This window comes from Carassius auratus, chromosome 45 (assembly GCF_003368295.1).
Source record: "Carassius auratus strain Wakin chromosome 45, ASM336829v1, whole genome shotgun sequence".
Lineage (NCBI taxonomy): Eukaryota > Metazoa > Chordata > Actinopteri > Cypriniformes > Cyprinidae > Carassius > Carassius auratus.
Genome location: NC_039287.1, coordinates 6,441,167 through 6,458,797, shown reverse-complemented (window position 1 = coordinate 6,458,797; position 17,631 = coordinate 6,441,167). Strand labels below are relative to the sequence as shown.

Here is a 17,631-nt window from a genome sequence, read left to right as displayed (position 1 = left end):
GAGATAGAGACGATAATGTTAATGACCTGTAAAAATGGTTTCATGCATTTTATATAGTAAACAGAAGAAATGCCCTCAATATACTCCAAGAGCTCTTTAATCAGGGTCAAAAATGAACACTTGCCAAGCACCAAACATCTATGGTTTCAAAACTCTTTTTCACAGTATCGATGACACCAGCCACACTTTCTCTCTCTCTCTTCTGAGAGCAAGTTCATGCACACTGCAGTGCAATGAGAATAATTTATAAACCTATCGTCCAACTAAATACATATTTAATAACCTATTTTCTACTCCAAACTCACTTTATAACATCGATCGAGTGTTTGAAATAACTTCCATTTGTGATCTGATTTGGCTCATCATACAATGAAGGCTAAATATTTAATAACATTCTATACTGCAATACATGCCATGTCGATTAGCATTGAATTATAAATCGACTTTATTCTTACGAATATAGACTATACTAATATGAAATTACCGGAGATGTCTAGAACACAGATACATTTTGTCAAAGTTGTCCGTTTATTGTCTTCATGTTTTATCATTCAAGCCATTTCGATTAGAGATATTCCGATACTTATTCCGATACCTGGGCTCAGGGTATCGGCCGATACAGAGTACTGATCCGATACCTGGGTGTGTATCTGTATATACAACTGTATATACTACTAGCCCTTTGTAAATTGCTAGAATTATTTTATGGTGTGCTTCAGACTTATCCCTTAATAAAAAATGAACAAATACATGGTGAACTACTGTATTTATTACAGTATTTTTATTATCTGACATGAATGACAGTAATATTATTTATCTTCGTAAGTGAAAAAGAACTTCAAATGCAGCCAAAAATCTAACACCGCAAACTAAAAAAGGTATTTTCGTTTTTCCAATATAACTGTATAAAAAACTGCAACAAATAAGTCTAGGAATATAAAAAAATGATATATTAATCAGATAATCCCTTTACAACAAAACAAGTAAAAAATAAGCAACCGTCTAGGCATAATTATTATTATTACATAGAGACATAGCTAAATCTACTGTAGGCTACAACAGTAGCTTAATATATTGTCAATTTACGCACGTTAAACCGAACATTTATTTTGATGGGTTGCCATGAAGATCTTTGAGTGTCTGTGTTTATGATGTGATAGTTTTCTTAAATGAAATGGTTAATTCTCATGAAGTGACGGTTTATGCATTCGTTTCCTCACATAGTGACATACAGTAGAGACTACAAAACAGCAAGCTCCCGCGCATCTGCGCCCATCACCCACAGAGATGTAGAATTTGCAGGAGTAATATTTAAATAGTATTTTGCAGTTTAATATTCACAGACACTAGTATATATTCGGCTACAGACTGGAGCCCTGCGCTTAGACTAACAAAGAAGCGACTGAACACAGCTGCGGGTACCGAATACACTCGAACTTACTACCGGTACTACAGAGATGCTGTTATCATCAAATTTTTACATTGTTTTACTGTCTGGTTGGTCCAGTATGAAATACTGCTAAGCACCATACATACTGCTAACCACTGATCTATAATATAGAAGTGGCTTCACTGTCTGTTGGCAGTTTAGAACGTGATGAGCGATTCAGTCATATATGGCGGATGGAGACGGTAATGTTTTCTCTTGGTTCATTTCAAATTAATTTTGATAAATAAGTCGCACCTGACTATAAGTCGCAGGAACAGCCAAACTAGCCAAACTAAAAAAGTGTGACTTATAGTCCGGAAAATACGGTACGTCTTGTTTAAGAAAATGGTATCGGATTGGTATATGGGTTCATGTACACGCCGATGCCAGAATTTGTTATGGTATTGGTGATATTTCCGATACTAATATCGGAATTGGAACAACTCTAATTTTGATACAGTGATAGCTTGATGCATTTGTCCATATCAGGGATTTCCTGCAACATCATAACATTTTTTAACTTTCGTGAGGCATATTTGAAGTTTTCGCAAGAGGGCGCATTATTTTGGGTAAAAATAGAAAAATAAATACCACTTCTCTCTAAAGAAACTGGCAGTAAACAACACTCTTCTCAATAATGTTGGCAATCAAACTGTTCTCGGTAGCCAATGACTTTTCAAACAGCCATATAATTATAGTTACTGTTCTTGGTGCTCAATCCAAACTTGGAGTGCCAAAAAAATAAATAAAAATAAAAATACTACTGCCTTGCCAAAATTTATTAGTTTTTTCTCAAATTTTCCAGACTGACATTCCTCTTTTAATTTTTTTTTATTATTACATTGATGAAATTGTAACCATTCTGTAAACTAGGACGATGTAGTAACCTCATTGGTTTGCAAAAATAATCAATCAATCTATAAATGCAAGTATGCTATTCAGGTTAATAATGTTTACTTCTAATTAACGGGTTTGGTTATATCAGCAATAACTAAGGTAAATACAGACTTCCAAACAGAGAGAAGCTTTTTCTTTTGGTTGTTTTTTTTCTTTACATTTTACACAAATGTAATGCACAAGTGTAATATGTAAAAAAAAATCTTCTCAAAACTATAAACACAAAAACTAAAGTGGTGTTCGTTTTAGTTTTGTGCTTGTAGGTTTGGGGGAAAAAAATTAAGCCTCATTTCAGGAAATATGTCTTAGGTGGTGGGAAAACTAGAAACAAAAAACCCTAGTATTCATGCTGAATTTTAGTGCTCTGTAATGAGCTTACATTTTAATCAGTAGTTTCTGTGCCACTAAGCGTGCGAAAGATCTGAAAATATATTCTGAATGCTGGACCATCCCATCTTTGGCTAACTCAAAGGCCAAGAGTTAAGTATTGCTTAGTGAAAGTCCCCACTGACCAATAGTTACTCAGCCCAACCACAATCTCAGGCTGAAACTGCGCTGATGCGAAATATAGCATTGTGTACCTGTACACTCATTCTAGTCAAGGCATGAAAAATAGCTGACAACGTGAGAAAACCAGTGAGAGATAGAGAATTACAATACCTGGCGAGTTTGCCCTCTCGGTATGTCCGTCCCCATGGGTGTCTGTGTTTCTGTAAGGGCCAGACATCAGGGAGCCACAGGGTAACCGATCCCTCCATCACATCTCCATCTGCACATGCAGGCTCAGTCTCTCGACAGTAATAACACTTTCCATAGAAACATGTATTATTTCCTGCAAAAATAAAAATAATAAATCACCACTTAACTATTATTAAAACGATGTCAGGAAGGAACTGTGCTTCATGAAAGGATTATTTTGAAGAGAATGCAGTTGTTTGCTTGAATGAAGCATTACTGTTCAACAATCGGATGTAGCACATTAAGTGTAATTTTTCACAAAGTGGAACAGGAGTGATGGAAACAGTTCATTCATTGAGTTTTACTTCCCTAAACCCCTTTCACATAATTGACACATATATAAAATAGCAACACTTCACATATTGTTTTTTCCAAAGATGGCTTCCATCATTTTAGGTAGAAGTGTTTGTTTTTTTAGTAAGTTTGCTTTAAGGTATTCTGATAATATGATTAGCCACGTTTCCACTATCGAGCTAGGACCAGGCGTGCTAGTGCGTGCCAGGGCCAGTCACGTTTCCACTGTCACTTCCGGGGCTTGATCGTACCTCGCCGGGGCTTCCTCGGGGCCAACGGCCAGGGTTTTTTGGCCCGACGAAAACCTTGGGCCAAAGCGGGCCAGCTGGGGCTAGAGGAGGGGTTATAAACAAAGGCGGGGTTTCTCAGCGTCTGGAGAGCGTCAGCGCGGATCATTTCAGAAAGATAACAGCTTTAACACCAGCAGTAAAGACGTTTTAAAATAAGTTGAGCTCAAAACTCACTCTTAGTTAGCAGCAAATGTTTGAAATAATGTGATCCGATGTGGATAATAATCACTAAAAAAGGCAGAAATATTTATAAGCGATGTAAAAGACTATGCACGCTAAACATTATAGTAAACATGGTAAATATGACCGTTCGGTTAAATCAGAGGTCAGCTTCTTATGCTCTATCACAATCGTGTATTAAGTAACATTTTACCTGTCGTCTCGTTTCAAGAGTTTAGCACGTTGCATAGCTATCATCAAAATATAATAATGTTTGGGAGCTTTTATAAAAATAGAGAGTCTGCGCTGAGGATCATTTCAGAAAGATAACAGCTCTACACAAACATTAAACACTTGTTTAAATAAGTCGAGCTCAAAACTCTCTTTCAGTCAGCAGCGAGTGTTTGAAATAACTTGATCCAATGTGGATAATCACCATACAAGGCTGAAATATTTATAAGCGATGAAAAAGATATGCACGCTAAACATAGTAAACATGGTAAAATATGACCGCTTGAAGAAATCAGATGTCAGCTCCTTATTCTCTATCACAATCGTGTATTTATTAAGTAACTTATATTATCTGTCACAAGCCTCGTCTCGAGAGTTTTTCTCACGTTGCCTATCATAAAAGAATATAGCCTAATAATGTTTTTTGTTCGGGAGCTTTTATAAAAATAGAGATATTATCATTCATTATAAATATGACGGCTACTGTGGCTTCAAATGAACAGAAACAGACTCGACTGAATAAGCAGGTTATTTTCCTGAGCGTTAAAAATAAATAAATAAAATAGAAATAAGTGTATTCATGTGTGATTAATTTTGAGTCCTGATAAATTAAATCAATATGATCAATGTATCATGTATTCTATAGTTAAAACATTGATGCTTTTGAATTTGAATATATAACAAAGCATGCAAACAAACGGCCGCTTTTATCATGTTCGTTTTGTGATCGCACATGTTCCAGCGATTTCTTAGTTTTCTGATAACTTCTCTTTGATGGTGAAATGATGAGGTTGCATGACGTTGTTCTGAGAGGCGTGTAAAGGGCGTGTTTTAGTGACGTGCAGCGGTGCTTCAAGCACCACTGTGGAAACCCTGCGCTATTCTGGCCTCTGTGCTACTGGCCCGGGGCTATGAGCCCCGCCCGGCCCGCTTTAAGCCCTGGCTCGCACTGGCCCGACAGTGGAAATGCGGCTATTGTGAGCTTGTGATTGGGCCTGTGGCTGTTTGGGTGGGACTTTGATACCGCGGCTCTAGCTCATGATCACTACTGAGCAGACTTGGACTCCAAATGATGCCTTTGGCCAAGTTGACAGCAGCCATACTTGGGACATTTTGGCTTAATTTTTCTACAGTGGAAGGGAGGGTCGTGACGTCCATTTTTTTTTTTTTTTACAGGTCTATGAAATAAAGAGTGAGTTTCGGGAGAGACAACCAATATGCCATTCTATTTTTTTTTTAAACAGTCAGTTCCCTTCAGAGATGCGTTCATTTACACTTCCGCTCTCAATTCAATATTTAGAATTTTATTTACAAAAATTTCGAGCATCGCAAATAATGAGCTTGCTCTTCCTGGTACAGGATTTTCTCTGGTAGCGCTTCTATTCTCTCACCTTATCTTTTATAATAAACAGTCTATTTAAGACAATATTGGTTGATTAGACTGCGATGCTAAGCTAAACTGTTTGCCCCATAGTATGTATATGTATACATATCTTTTAAAGAAAAAGTAAAGAAAACAGTGGACTTATTGAAACAACCCGATGCTTATTTACCCTCGTAAGATCACAATTTATGTTTAGCTCTGCTGTGTGAAAAAAAAAAAAAAAAAGATGCTCAGCCTGACCAGACGTTGGTCAGGTGGTCTCTTGTCTTAGTGGGCAATTTTGGCCCAGAAAAGGAAAAGGGAGGGATCATCTCAACAGACAGAAAGCATAGTAGAAGAATGACATGGTGAAACTGACCGTGCATCAGGAAAGTGCTCAGCAGCTGATCTGTAGCTATTGGCTTAATTTCTGTACGCAGATTCATAAACCTCCCCACCACAAGGGGTGCTCTTCTAAAACCCAGGATCCTGCAGGAAGAGATTGAGATGCTCATGATCAATGCACAGTTGGTTATCAACACAGGTATGAATGGCAATTAATATCAACAGATATTTTTGAGCATAACATGAGAGCCCTGCACGTGGGTGGGTACTGTGGGTACCCAATGATGTAATGGCTGAAATAATATTTACGTTAAAATTTGCAGTGCGGTTCTGGAATCGATAGGCACGTGTGGACTGTAGACCAATTAAACATTGTAGCCAAGTGCACTGCAACTGAAGTGACTGTCATCTTGATTATAAAGGGAGAGTTCTTTCCTTGCTTTTTGTATATAATCTATTCATAATTCAAATAAAAAGTAAAATATTTCATGCTGCTATGGAGACCAATGACCACATATACACTGCCGTTTCATGAGAAACAATTGTGTTTAAAATGCAGAGTGAATCTGCTAAAAAATCGTTCTGAGAGTCACCTTACGATGACTAACATAGTGATACCATAGCAACAGATGGAACTATCTAATATCTCAAAACAGATTTGCATTAAGTCTTGCAGTATAAATATTATTATTAAACTTAAGTCTAGGGCTGTGACGGTAGCTGATTTTTACCACCGCGGTAGTCATGGACCAACAACCGCCGGAATAAATATATTAATGTATAAATATATTAGGCTACGTTCACACTGCAGGACTTAATGCTCAATTCCGATTTTTAAAAAATATTAGATTTTTTTTGCAATGCCGTTCACATTTCCAATTAAATGCGACCTTTTGTGGTCTCCTGTGTGAACGTGAAATGACCCAGAAGTGACCCGCATGTGCAGAAGAGTACTCAACAGTGAACGACGTCACTCGTTGTTTGCAGAAGTACGTTAGCTAACGGTAAACATGGATGTCAACAACAGTGTAACTTAGTCAACAGCGGAGCTCTTTTTGAAATAATTAAGTTATTTTCCCAACGGAGCAAGCACAATTACAATCTTCTCGTTTTAAGAAGAAAATTAAAAAGGAGGAGAGCAAGGTTTTTGGCCATGGCGTTTTGTGGAGCAGTGTTAGCAACGTCGGTAAAGAGAAACGTGTAGGTGCGGAGTCGAGTGGTTGGATACTGATGTGGCTCTTCTCGTTCCCGCCTAATTCAACACAGAATTATGACATTTGTAGCGTATCAATGACGTATGGGTCGGATACATGTGGCCTGGCCGTTCAGACAGAGGTCGCATTTCAAAAGATCGGATACGTATCGCATTCAGGACCACATACCCAAGTGGCCTGGGTCACATTTGAAAAGATCGGATCTGTGTCGTTCAGACTGTCATGAAAAGATCAGATATAGGTCGCAAAGGGGCAAAAAAAAAATCGGAATTTTTGACACTAAGGCTACATTCACACTGCAGGCTGAAACGACCCAATTCTGATCCAATTCAAAAACCTTGCTCTCCTCCTTTTTAATTTTCTTCTTAAAACGAGAAAAATAAAATGGAAAAATAACTTTAATATTGCAAAAAGAGCTCCGCTGTTGACTACACTGTTGTTGACATCCATGTTTAACGTTAGCTACTTCCGCAAACAACGAGTTTCGAATTTTTTCAAAAAATCGGAATTGAGCATTAAGCCCTGCAGTGTGAACGTAGCCAAAATGTGCTCGTTAACGAAGGGGATCATTTTTTTTTTTCAGTTTAATGTATTCAAAATATTTAACGTAGGGCTGTGGATGGCCACCCACTCACAGCTGCCGCTTTGTCACTTTTTCTCATGACAAGAAGTTAATTTATTCAGTCGCAGAATGACTGAACATGAGACGTTTCAGACACACACTCCTCTTCACTTTATTATCAGGTGCAAGTGAAGCGAGTTCAGAAACGATCTTGTGCACAAAGGCGCCATTGCACGCTTTGTGCGTATCCTTTTATATCAAACTGCGAAATAAACTATGTGCAAGCAGTGTTGTGGTCAGTTAATTCATGGAATTACCAAAAAAGGTGATTAAAGCTGACTTAAACTGTGCATGCATGTAATGTATTTTTTATATATATATATATATATATATATATATATATATATATATATATATATATATATATATATATATATATATATATATATATATATATATATATATATATAAATATATATATATATATGCACATGTCTATGAAATCAGCCCAGCACTGTCTCACTCATCTAACACATCATATTTAACTCATCAGTTCGTGATTATTTGAGAACTTCTGTCAGTGAAAGCCGCCTGCAAAACACTAAAATAAATATAAAAAAAAAATAATGCAGTTAAACAAGAAAGTAGCCTAAATAAGAAAATTAAATACATCCTATCTAACGGACGCTAGCGCGCAGAGCGACAAAATACTCATTATAATCAGTGATGCTACACTGGATGCAGCACAAGACGACATGATAAATCCCTGTCCGGTCTGAGGTACTGACACAGAGTTCAAATGTTCTGTGTAGACACTAAACAAACTAAACCTGTTGTGTCGCAGTGGTTTCGCGTCCGTTTTACTTTTCCGCTACCAAGCGAGCTCAATAACTCCTCATCTGCACGCGCTCTCTTTGAAATAGGAATCATTGCCATATTTCTTGTTACCATTTTTATTTATCGCTGTCTTGTTTGTATTTGGCCAGTTTGGAGAAAGCCTCACCAAACCTGTCCAGCCAGCGCTTACGATCACGTAAGCGCTTGTGCAAACGTGGATGGGTGACATGAATGCAGATGGCTCAACACTAAATTAATTTGCTGAATGCATAAACTATTTTCCTGCTCTCAAATCTGCCAATCTAAAGGAAACGCTGTGTTTGAGGTAATTCAGTCCGTCCAGAAAAACGCAGATTTTTTTTTGTGATTGTTGCGGGCAAAAATCCTTGATTTTGCGGTAGGTTTTCTTAAAAAATGCGATGGAATATGCGGGATATTTTTGCAATCTTATGCGATGAAATTGCGGGAACTTGCAAAAACTGCGGTTTGATGAAAGAGAAAAAAAGGTGACACCTCCCCCCCCCAACACCCTGTTCTCACTAGGCTACTACCTTACTGTAATGAGTCATTTCTTATGACTTCCTATGATAAGCAAGCCATCTAAATCACAGAATATTTAAGTTCTCATTCTGTTTTATTTCAGACCTTAACACATGCCTCAAACTTACAAAACATTGAGTCAAACAAGTTCTCTAGCTTTACAAAAGGAATATTCAACTACTTCTGTAAAAATGTATACAAATAAAATATACACACAAATATACAAATGTCGTTTTACAGGAATTGCAAAGTTGAATCTCTTATTGCAATGTAAATTATTTTACATACTACTAATATACTTACAACTGTAAGGTTTTGGTACTATTCTGTAACAAAAAAAGTACAATCTTCTGTACAACTGTAGAGGTGCATCAACTTCTGAATGAAACTACAACAGTCCACTGTGAAAATGAAAGCTAACTGCGTAGCCTTTAACACTGGCCTATCATTCGCCATCCTCATCCCTCTCTCAAAATAATTTGCCCCCACTGTCATGTAACACACCGGGAAACTGCTTTGCGCGGTCTTTTGCGCTTATTTTTGTTGGCAGATTAGAATGATTTGCGTCCTTCACCCTGGTTTCACCCAGGCTTCACAGATGATGTTCACGTCGCGCAATTACGTCACTTCATAAGGTTCCTTGGCTGATTATGCATGAAATTACGCAATCGCATAATCGCGTTTTTCTGGAGGGACTGGTAATTTGTTAATTACCATAGACTTAGAATTTGCAACTATTAAAGTTATTACACTTAGTGTTGTCAAAAGACCCGGTACTTCGGTACCAAGTCGGTACTAAAAATTTTTAAATGTGACGGTACCAGGTTTCTTTAAGTACCGGTACTACCGAGGTCCTGTTCAAACCCGGTTCAGCGCTATGATTTCCGCGAAGCAGAAAATGAGGACGGAATCTCAAAATCCAGTCATGAAAATGAAACTTACATTTTAATATGGACAGTCATGGAATTTGTCAGTCATGGAAGTTAGCATACATTAATCAAATCAAATCTCCATATGGACCAGTGTCTGTAAATGTTAAGCTGCAAATGTTGCTTGAAATATGAATCCGTGTTCTGCGCGTCTCTGTGTGAATTAATGAATGGCAGAGACGTGCGGGTTTGTTTACTACATAGACTGAAGCGCATGACGCTTGCATTAATTTCAGCATCTGAGCTTCAGAGTTCTCTCTCCATCAAGCGATCTTTTCAGTTTCTCTCACATTCAAAAGAGAGAGAGAGAGTGAGAGTCTTACCACGCTGAATCGACACACTATATGTAAACTATTCTTTATTGTCTTCTCTTGTAATGGAGTTAATTTAGAATTATTCATATTAATTTCCGAACAAGCAGAAGACATACCGGTTTCTCCGGTAGTGGGCGGAGCTAATGAGCAAATGGCAATTTTATTGGCTGGCGCTGATTTAGTACCGTCCCTGTTTTGATTTCAGCAAATCAGTTTGACCGGACGCAGAATACATGATTAATATTCATGAACCCAGCAGCTCATCAATTCACAGTGCATTGGATATACATTAGTATGATAGTAGAATTAGTAGTAGTATTATCTTTTAATAATAATAATATGATCTATTACTTTTTTTTTTTTACAGAAACCATCAATGACCAAAAATATCTTAAGCATTACCACCAGTCTTAAGTTCAGTTAAAATGACAAATATGCATTCATTAGGCCTAAAAGTTAATTTTTACATAAAGGCATTGTGCTAGAAATATTACTATTATTTAGTAAAATGTGATACTGCTACTACTGTTGAATTTTTTTTTATAAAACTCTATTTTTTAAAGAAATAAAATCACAATATTTCTTCCATGTTTTAATTTGAATAGAAAATCCCCTTTATTTACCAGAAATAAAATGTGTTTAAATTTCATAAATTAAAAGACAAATTAAATTTGGGTGAAACTTTACTGTTTTTCATAATTATATAACGTGTAGAAAAACTTTAAACACAATTATAAATAAGTATAAAGAATGGCATTGGTTTTATTTTTAGTGCTAAAAAGTTTTTTTTTTTTTTTTTAATTAGCATATTTTTGTGTTTTGCTTTGGTACCGAAATTGGTACCGAGAACCGTGGATTTTCACTGGTATCGGTACCGAATACTGAAATTTTGGTACAGTGAAAACACTAATTACACTTATATACAAAATTCTGTATTATGCTTGCTATAGAGTGTGTGACGTCACATGCACTACCGCCGGTGGCAGTAGGCAACCGCGGTCGACGTGGTTGTCACAGCAACCGTCACAGCCCTACTTAAGTCACCTCTATGTCTGTGATTACACCATGTCTAAGATAATAAACACAATGTGCAGGAGTTATTTTAGTCAACCGGTCTATGTCAAGTGGGTCGAATAACCGGTCGGGTGTTCCGTTAAGAACAGCAGTGCGTCTGAATCAATAGTAGGGCCCTTTGATGTTTCCAATGCAGAAAATGTGGATGGAAACCACATGGAATTCACAGTTTAAGGTGGAATGTCAACGAATTTGTCAAATTGTTAATGAATAAATTATTACCTAACTATTAAGCTGCAAAAGTCAATTTAAATATGAATCCAGCATGTTCTGCGTGTCTAATGATTAAAAAAACAAAATAGTAGTATACTAACTTTTGAAATATATATAATTTTAAATCAGGAGGTTGAAAAAAAAAGTACAAATAAATAAATAAAAGATAATTATTACCCTAAAACACTGCCCACAGTTGGAGGAATTCACTATTGGAGTTATTTGTTGTACTCGTGCAACCCTAGTGTTTTTATGTGCACATCTTACCTGTCCAAGTGGAAAGCAGCGATTTCTGCATTATGCCGATCATACCCTGCGTACGGCTCTCCTTCAACCACATAATCCCTAGTGTACCTAATAATGAGACAAAAAAGAAGATACAGACATAAGGCGGGCGGTAATTGAGAGAAAAGATGACACAAAGACAAAAACCATTCCGTTATCCACGTCCTTATGAATTCAAGCAAAACAGTGTATGTGCAATTAAAGCTTTCTCTTGTTCAGAAATGTTAAGTTTTTGTCTCCGTTTCTGTTGTGTCGCATATTGTGTACAGACCTAAAAGTTCATTTTCATTGGTCGAAATTACAGTATATTAAACATCAGATATGTTCTGACTGGCTGATTGTGTGGTGTCCCACAGCATTTTCACAATTAGTGTGGACACTGTGTTAGAGCAATTGGCTTTACTAGTCAGTCCATTCCTAACGTAAATGCACACACACTCCCGTACTGCTTCCTTGTTCCTTAAACAGCAGGATTTTTGAGCAAATATCAAATTATTTGCATCATCCATACCTTGTCAATATCAAACACACACACACAAAAAAAAAAGTTGACCGTATGATGTTATTTGTTATGTTTTAGAACTAGGTGAAAAAATCCCCTATAGGGGTATGAGTGTTAATAATGCATCCCTCAAGTGGTTTCTACGCTGTAATGGCCACCGGTCTAGTTGAGTGAGATTAGAAAGGGAAGGTGGGCTTTAAGCCTAATTGGGGTCATCAGGTGGGCACCCTTCTTATCTGTCGTTTCAATGATAAGCCCACGACACCTCCAGAGGCCACACTGGCAATACCTGGCATCCTAGGTGTGCCCCCCTCTGCTTTCACTAGGGATGGGTGATATATCGCATTGAATTGTCACGCGCATTTCGTCAGTAAAGCTGGTTCCCTGATTAGCGGTAAATTACCATCACCTGCTTTCAAATGGAGCAGCATTTAATAGACAAAGTTGTAGATCACTGACAAGCTATGCAATATCACGTACATTATCGCAGATGAATCGCCTTCGATAATGAACGCAACATTGCGTAGCTTGTTATTGATCTACGGCACTGTCTATTAAATGTTGCTCCATTTGAAAGCAGGTGAATGTGACTTACAGTTAATCAGGGAACAGGCTTTACTGATAAAATACCTGTGACAATCGCATGCAATATATTGCCCATACCTAGCTTTCACCCTTACAAGCAAGTACTCAAATGCATCCTCTACAGCAGCCTCTCAAGGAATGGTAAGCTCTATGACGTACACAATGTGGATTGAGAAGGACTAGAGCACAGTCTGAGGTTCGTTGTGGTGATTTCTGAAGGGAACCAAGGCCTTTGGTATATAGGCTTTTACACCTTCTCGGATGAACTCCCTTGCAAATGAAGGATGGACTGATGTAGGAGGCAGGGCATTAATCTTTATCCGTCTAACCTCCAAGGTAGCTGCTAAGCATTTCAGGACATGATTATGCCGCCAGGTATTAACAGCCTTGTGACTAGCTTGTCTTGCAGCCAACCAAAATGTGTTTGAGGTGTGCAAGGGATGGACAGATGGGGCACGTTGGGTCTTCTCCATACCACTCATTGAGGTTTGAAGGGGAAGGCAAGACGTTGTATGTAGCATGCAGAATGAAGCTGAAATGAAATACTTCTATCCCCATTAGCTCCCTCCAAGAGAACTTTCTCCTCTCAACTCCCTGCCATCTCATCCACGGTCCTTACTTGGCTTGTGAGACAGCCTTTGCACACCTCGTTGCCTGCTCTTGCCAATACACCCCCTCCAAGGCCAAGGCCTCTTCTTCCCTGTTGCACACTATCGATGATGTCTCTGTGTCTGAGGTCTGACTTCGCCTAGCGAATAGCTGCAGTTGGATTCCATTTCCTTTCAGTCACCAGGGTAGAAGCTGTTTGGGAAACACATGGGTCACGGTAGTCTGTTAGTGTCATTTCCAGTCTTACTTCAAAGCATTTAAACTCTTCAGCCAGGCTGGAAATAGGAATCTCCAGGATGCCTCTTCCATACAGCCCGATGTTAGTAAAGCATCTTGGAAGTCCCAGCCACTTTTTGGCAAATGAGCTAACCTCTCCAGTTTTCTACCTTTGAGACTGGAACCTCATAGATGGTAAGAGGCCACATCAGCCTGGGTAGAAGTCCAAACTGAAGGCATCACAGCTTCAGTCTTTCAGGGAGCATAGTCTTGTTGATACACTCAAGTCCACATATGGTGTCCTGCCTTAGCTGTTCCACATGCCCTGAGTCCTTGAGTGTGGCATGGTACCAAAGTCCAAGACTCTTAACTGGCTTCTCTTCCACTGTTGGTATAGGCTCCTCATCAACATACAAACTGATGTTCCAACAGCTTCCCCTTGATGACTGAAATGCTTCTGGACTTGCTTGGCTTTATTTCCATCTGGGCCCACTGAATGTTGTCCTGCAGCTCGTTCAGCAGCTGCCTAGCACAAGCCTTGGTTGGAGGATGGTCACATCGTCCATTTAGGCTCTGAAGGGAGGGAGGCGAATTCCCGATTTGAGCTTTTGTACTCCTACTACCCACGAGAGGCACAGATTATAACCTCCATAGCCATCATAAAAGCTAGAAGTGAGATGGTGCATCCGGCCGTGTGGTACAAACCCCAACTCTCAAGCATAGCTGTAGGTCTTCAAAATGTATTTTAGGATTTAACGAGTTGGGTGATTGCTACTGGGATGCTCAAATAATGGAATGCTGTTCAGAGGAGATTGTGAGGAACTAACCCAAAGGCATTCGCAAGGTCCAAAAACACAAAATGGAGTTTCCTTCCCTCCTTTTTTGCGGCTTGAATTTGATTCCATATCATGTTTGTATGCTCTAAACAACCGGAGAAGCCTGGAATCCCTGCTTTCTGCACCTTGGTATCAATGAAGTGGTTCTTTTCCAGGTAGACTACAAGCCTATGAACCCCTACATTGAAGAAGATTTTGCTTTCCCTCCCTTTGCTGATGTTCTGGAGAATGTATTGGTGGCATATCAGGTGGAAGAGTTATTTGTCCACATCGCTGGCTGTTGGTGAGGTTTTTTTTTGAGGTAAACTTTCAGATTCTTCTTTGAGGTTTCAAGTTTGCCACTTTTGTCCTTTATGAAAAGTCTGTTTGCAAACTTAAAGGGGTCTTTGAAGAAGTTTCTTAGGCCTTGGTGTCTTCTCAGGCCTGCATATGATGTTTCCTGGGCCAAGCCATGTCTACAGCTCTGGAGCTTATTTCCTGGAGTGGGTGTTGTCATCTCAGGCGTCTTGCTGATCATCATTCTCGTTGACAGTTTCGTTCCTGGGTCAGAAAACATGTTGTCTATCAGTGAGTCATCATCCTCCCCGCTCTCGCTGACTCTGGGGGTGTTTTCTTCCTTGAACTTTTTGTAGCCAAAAGTGCGAGGGATCTGTACACTGATAGTGCCAGGTGTCTATTACCACAGGGAGCTATCCTGGGGCAGGCCTATTGGGGTCTTTCCCTCCTGCCAGCTGTCTTTCCAGGCTGTCACCAGGTCTTCCCCTAGTTGCCAGCTGCTCTTTTCACACTAGTCATTGGGTGGATCCAGATGATCAGTTATGTTTTAGGACTAGGTGAAACAATCCGTAAAAAGGAATATGTCTGTGCCATAAGCATCAGAAAGTTTTTTTTTTTTTTATGATTATGGCCCTGAATGACATCATAGGACATTCCCAGAGAAGCGCAGGTACACATCAACCAGAGCGAGAGCGCTGCACTTGCTGCAGCAATGGAGTTGTGCAAGTGTGTTAGTTTGTTCTCAGTATTTTGGTGATTAAAGTTTTAGAAATAAACAAAATTTAAGTGAATTAAGTGTTTGTCCGTTTATTTGTCACAGCTTGCAGACGATCTCATAAAATTCTACATATAAAATCCACACATAATAAAGTGACTATTACACCCACAGAAAACATGAATACTGTTGCCAAGCAGAGTTCACTGCTTGGAAACATTAAACAACATTTTGTGTTTAGTTTTTGAGGTTGAGAGTATTGCAAATGTATTACAAAAGGTAAAAACATTACAGCTTATCTTAAGAAAAAAAAATTGCTTAAAAAGGCAATATATTACATTATTTCTCAATCTTTGCTTATGTGAAGTGCAAACCTCAAGCATTAAACACTAAAGCTATGTTCACATTTGGCATCTTTTTTGAAGCTGCCAGCTTCGTTTTTACATTATAATCCTATAAAGCAAAAGTGTTTTCAAAAAAGTCCTGAGCGCTTTTTAAAAAACCACCGCAATGGTCTTTTTCTGCAGCTCAGAGCGTCTTTTCAAGTTGAATAAAAGTTTAACTTTTCTGAAAAAAATAAAAAATAAATAATAGCCCTAGGTCAAGCACCTTTTTGTCAGCTGAACAATTAAAAGTCAGTGGCAAGTTGTTCCATAACAACAAAAACAAGGAGAAAAGGTAAACAGATCGTACTAGTTTCGGAGCACAAGGAGTTATATGATACGAGTACCATACAGTTTCTTACCAGTATAATGTTGAGCTCCCACAAACATTGTCAAAAGCCAACATTTCTGCGGCACACAATGCTAGGCTATCAGTGCAGATGTTGTTTTAGCAACAAAAGACGACCTCAGCTGTTATTTGTAACCAAAACTAACACTGCATTCCATTCAAGTCGTCTGGCTTTTTAACCCCCTATATATAGCAGATATCCCAAATTCCATTTAGAATGGTACATAACTTAACGTGACATGCCTGATTTTGATGTTTGGAACCAAAATGATCAGAGCAGATGTAAAAGTTCAGTATTGAAGTTAAATCATCAGAGATAAGGTGGATATGCGTCTCCAATAAGCATTAATCCACAAATGACTTAAGCTGTTAACTTTTTTAATGTGGCTGACACTCCCTCCGAGTTAAAACAAACCAATATCCCGGAGTAATTCATGTACTCAAAGAGTACACTGACTGAACTGATGTGAAGAGAGAACTGAAGATGAACGCCGAGCAGAGCCAGATAACAAACAAAAGTTTGACTCGTTCTTGATTCAAGAACCGGTTGCATTGGTTTTAGGATCAAACGATTTAGGATACGGTTGACCGTACCCACAGTTTCAATGGAGGGACTGAGAGCTCTCGGACTAAATCTAAAATATCTTAAACTGTGTTCCAAAGATGAACGGAGGTTGAGGGTGAGGATGAGTCATTAATGACATAAATTTTAATTTTTGGGTGAAGTAACCCTTTAAGGACACAAGGTGACCTTCCTCACTTATCTAGAGTCCCTGTAGATCCATGAGAACTCTAAAAGGATCAGATATGAGCAGACATCTGAATTCACCTTAAGTAAAGACTTTTAGTAAAAGTAAACTTTTATTCCAGAGATATTCTGGGGACACTTTACAAATAGATTCAAATGGTTAATATTAGTATTATTTAATGACACCTAATGCATTAAACTTCTACAACATTTCTTAACGTAGGTTAATGTTAATTCATAAATATACTGATTTGTCTTAATGCTCGTGTACATTAATAACTTGAAATGTAAAAAAAAAAAAAAAAAATTTTTATACAGTTGTTTATACTACAGAACTTGTTCAATGGCAGTTCATGGCTGCCATTTGTTTTGTAATGAATAGTTTGTCAATTTCAATAGCTTCCTATTTGTATTTTTGTTTGTGTATTCTGTAACTACTGTTGTTACGCTCGCTCTTTGCTACACGTTGTGAAGCATTGTGATCTCTAAAAGACACTGGATAAATAAAAATGATTACATCTCTTATTCATTCATTTCTTTTTCTATTTCACTCACTGAATTTTTCATTCTCTAATTCAATCACTCACTCTTCCCCTCACTCTCCCTCTTTCTAAATCATTCACTCCTTTCATTTTAATCTCATTCACATTCTCATAACTTTCTCTCTTTCATTCCCCATCTTAATCATTTTTCTTCTC

At 38.2% G+C, this 17,631-nt stretch overlaps 1 protein-coding gene and 1 long non-coding RNA gene across 8 annotated transcripts in view; one reads left to right on the top strand and one right to left on the bottom strand.

Moving 5' to 3' along the window:
• LOC113063043 (glycosaminoglycan xylosylkinase-like) overlaps positions 1-17,631 on the bottom strand; it is a 34,723-nt gene that overhangs the window by 6,976 nt on the left and 10,116 nt on the right. For all 7 annotated transcript variants that reach the window (XR_003278617.1, XM_026233187.1, XM_026233185.1 and 4 more), the window contains 3 exons: positions 11,697-11,783; positions 5,781-5,890; positions 2,987-3,158 (listed from right to left, as the gene is read on the bottom strand). Coding sequence is in view for 6 of the 7 variants with exons in the window: in XM_026233187.1 (XP_026088972.1) it covers positions 2,987-3,158; positions 5,781-5,890; positions 11,697-11,783 (369 nt within the window). In the remaining variant the exon portion in view is untranslated. The remainder of the gene's footprint in view (positions 1-2,986; positions 3,159-5,780; positions 5,891-11,696; positions 11,784-17,631) is intronic.
• Positions 202-17,627, top strand: LOC113063044 (uncharacterized). The gene is made up of 3 exons (XR_003278618.1): positions 202-212; positions 6,090-6,093; positions 14,858-17,627. It is a non-coding gene; the product is annotated as an uncharacterized LOC113063044 (long non-coding RNA).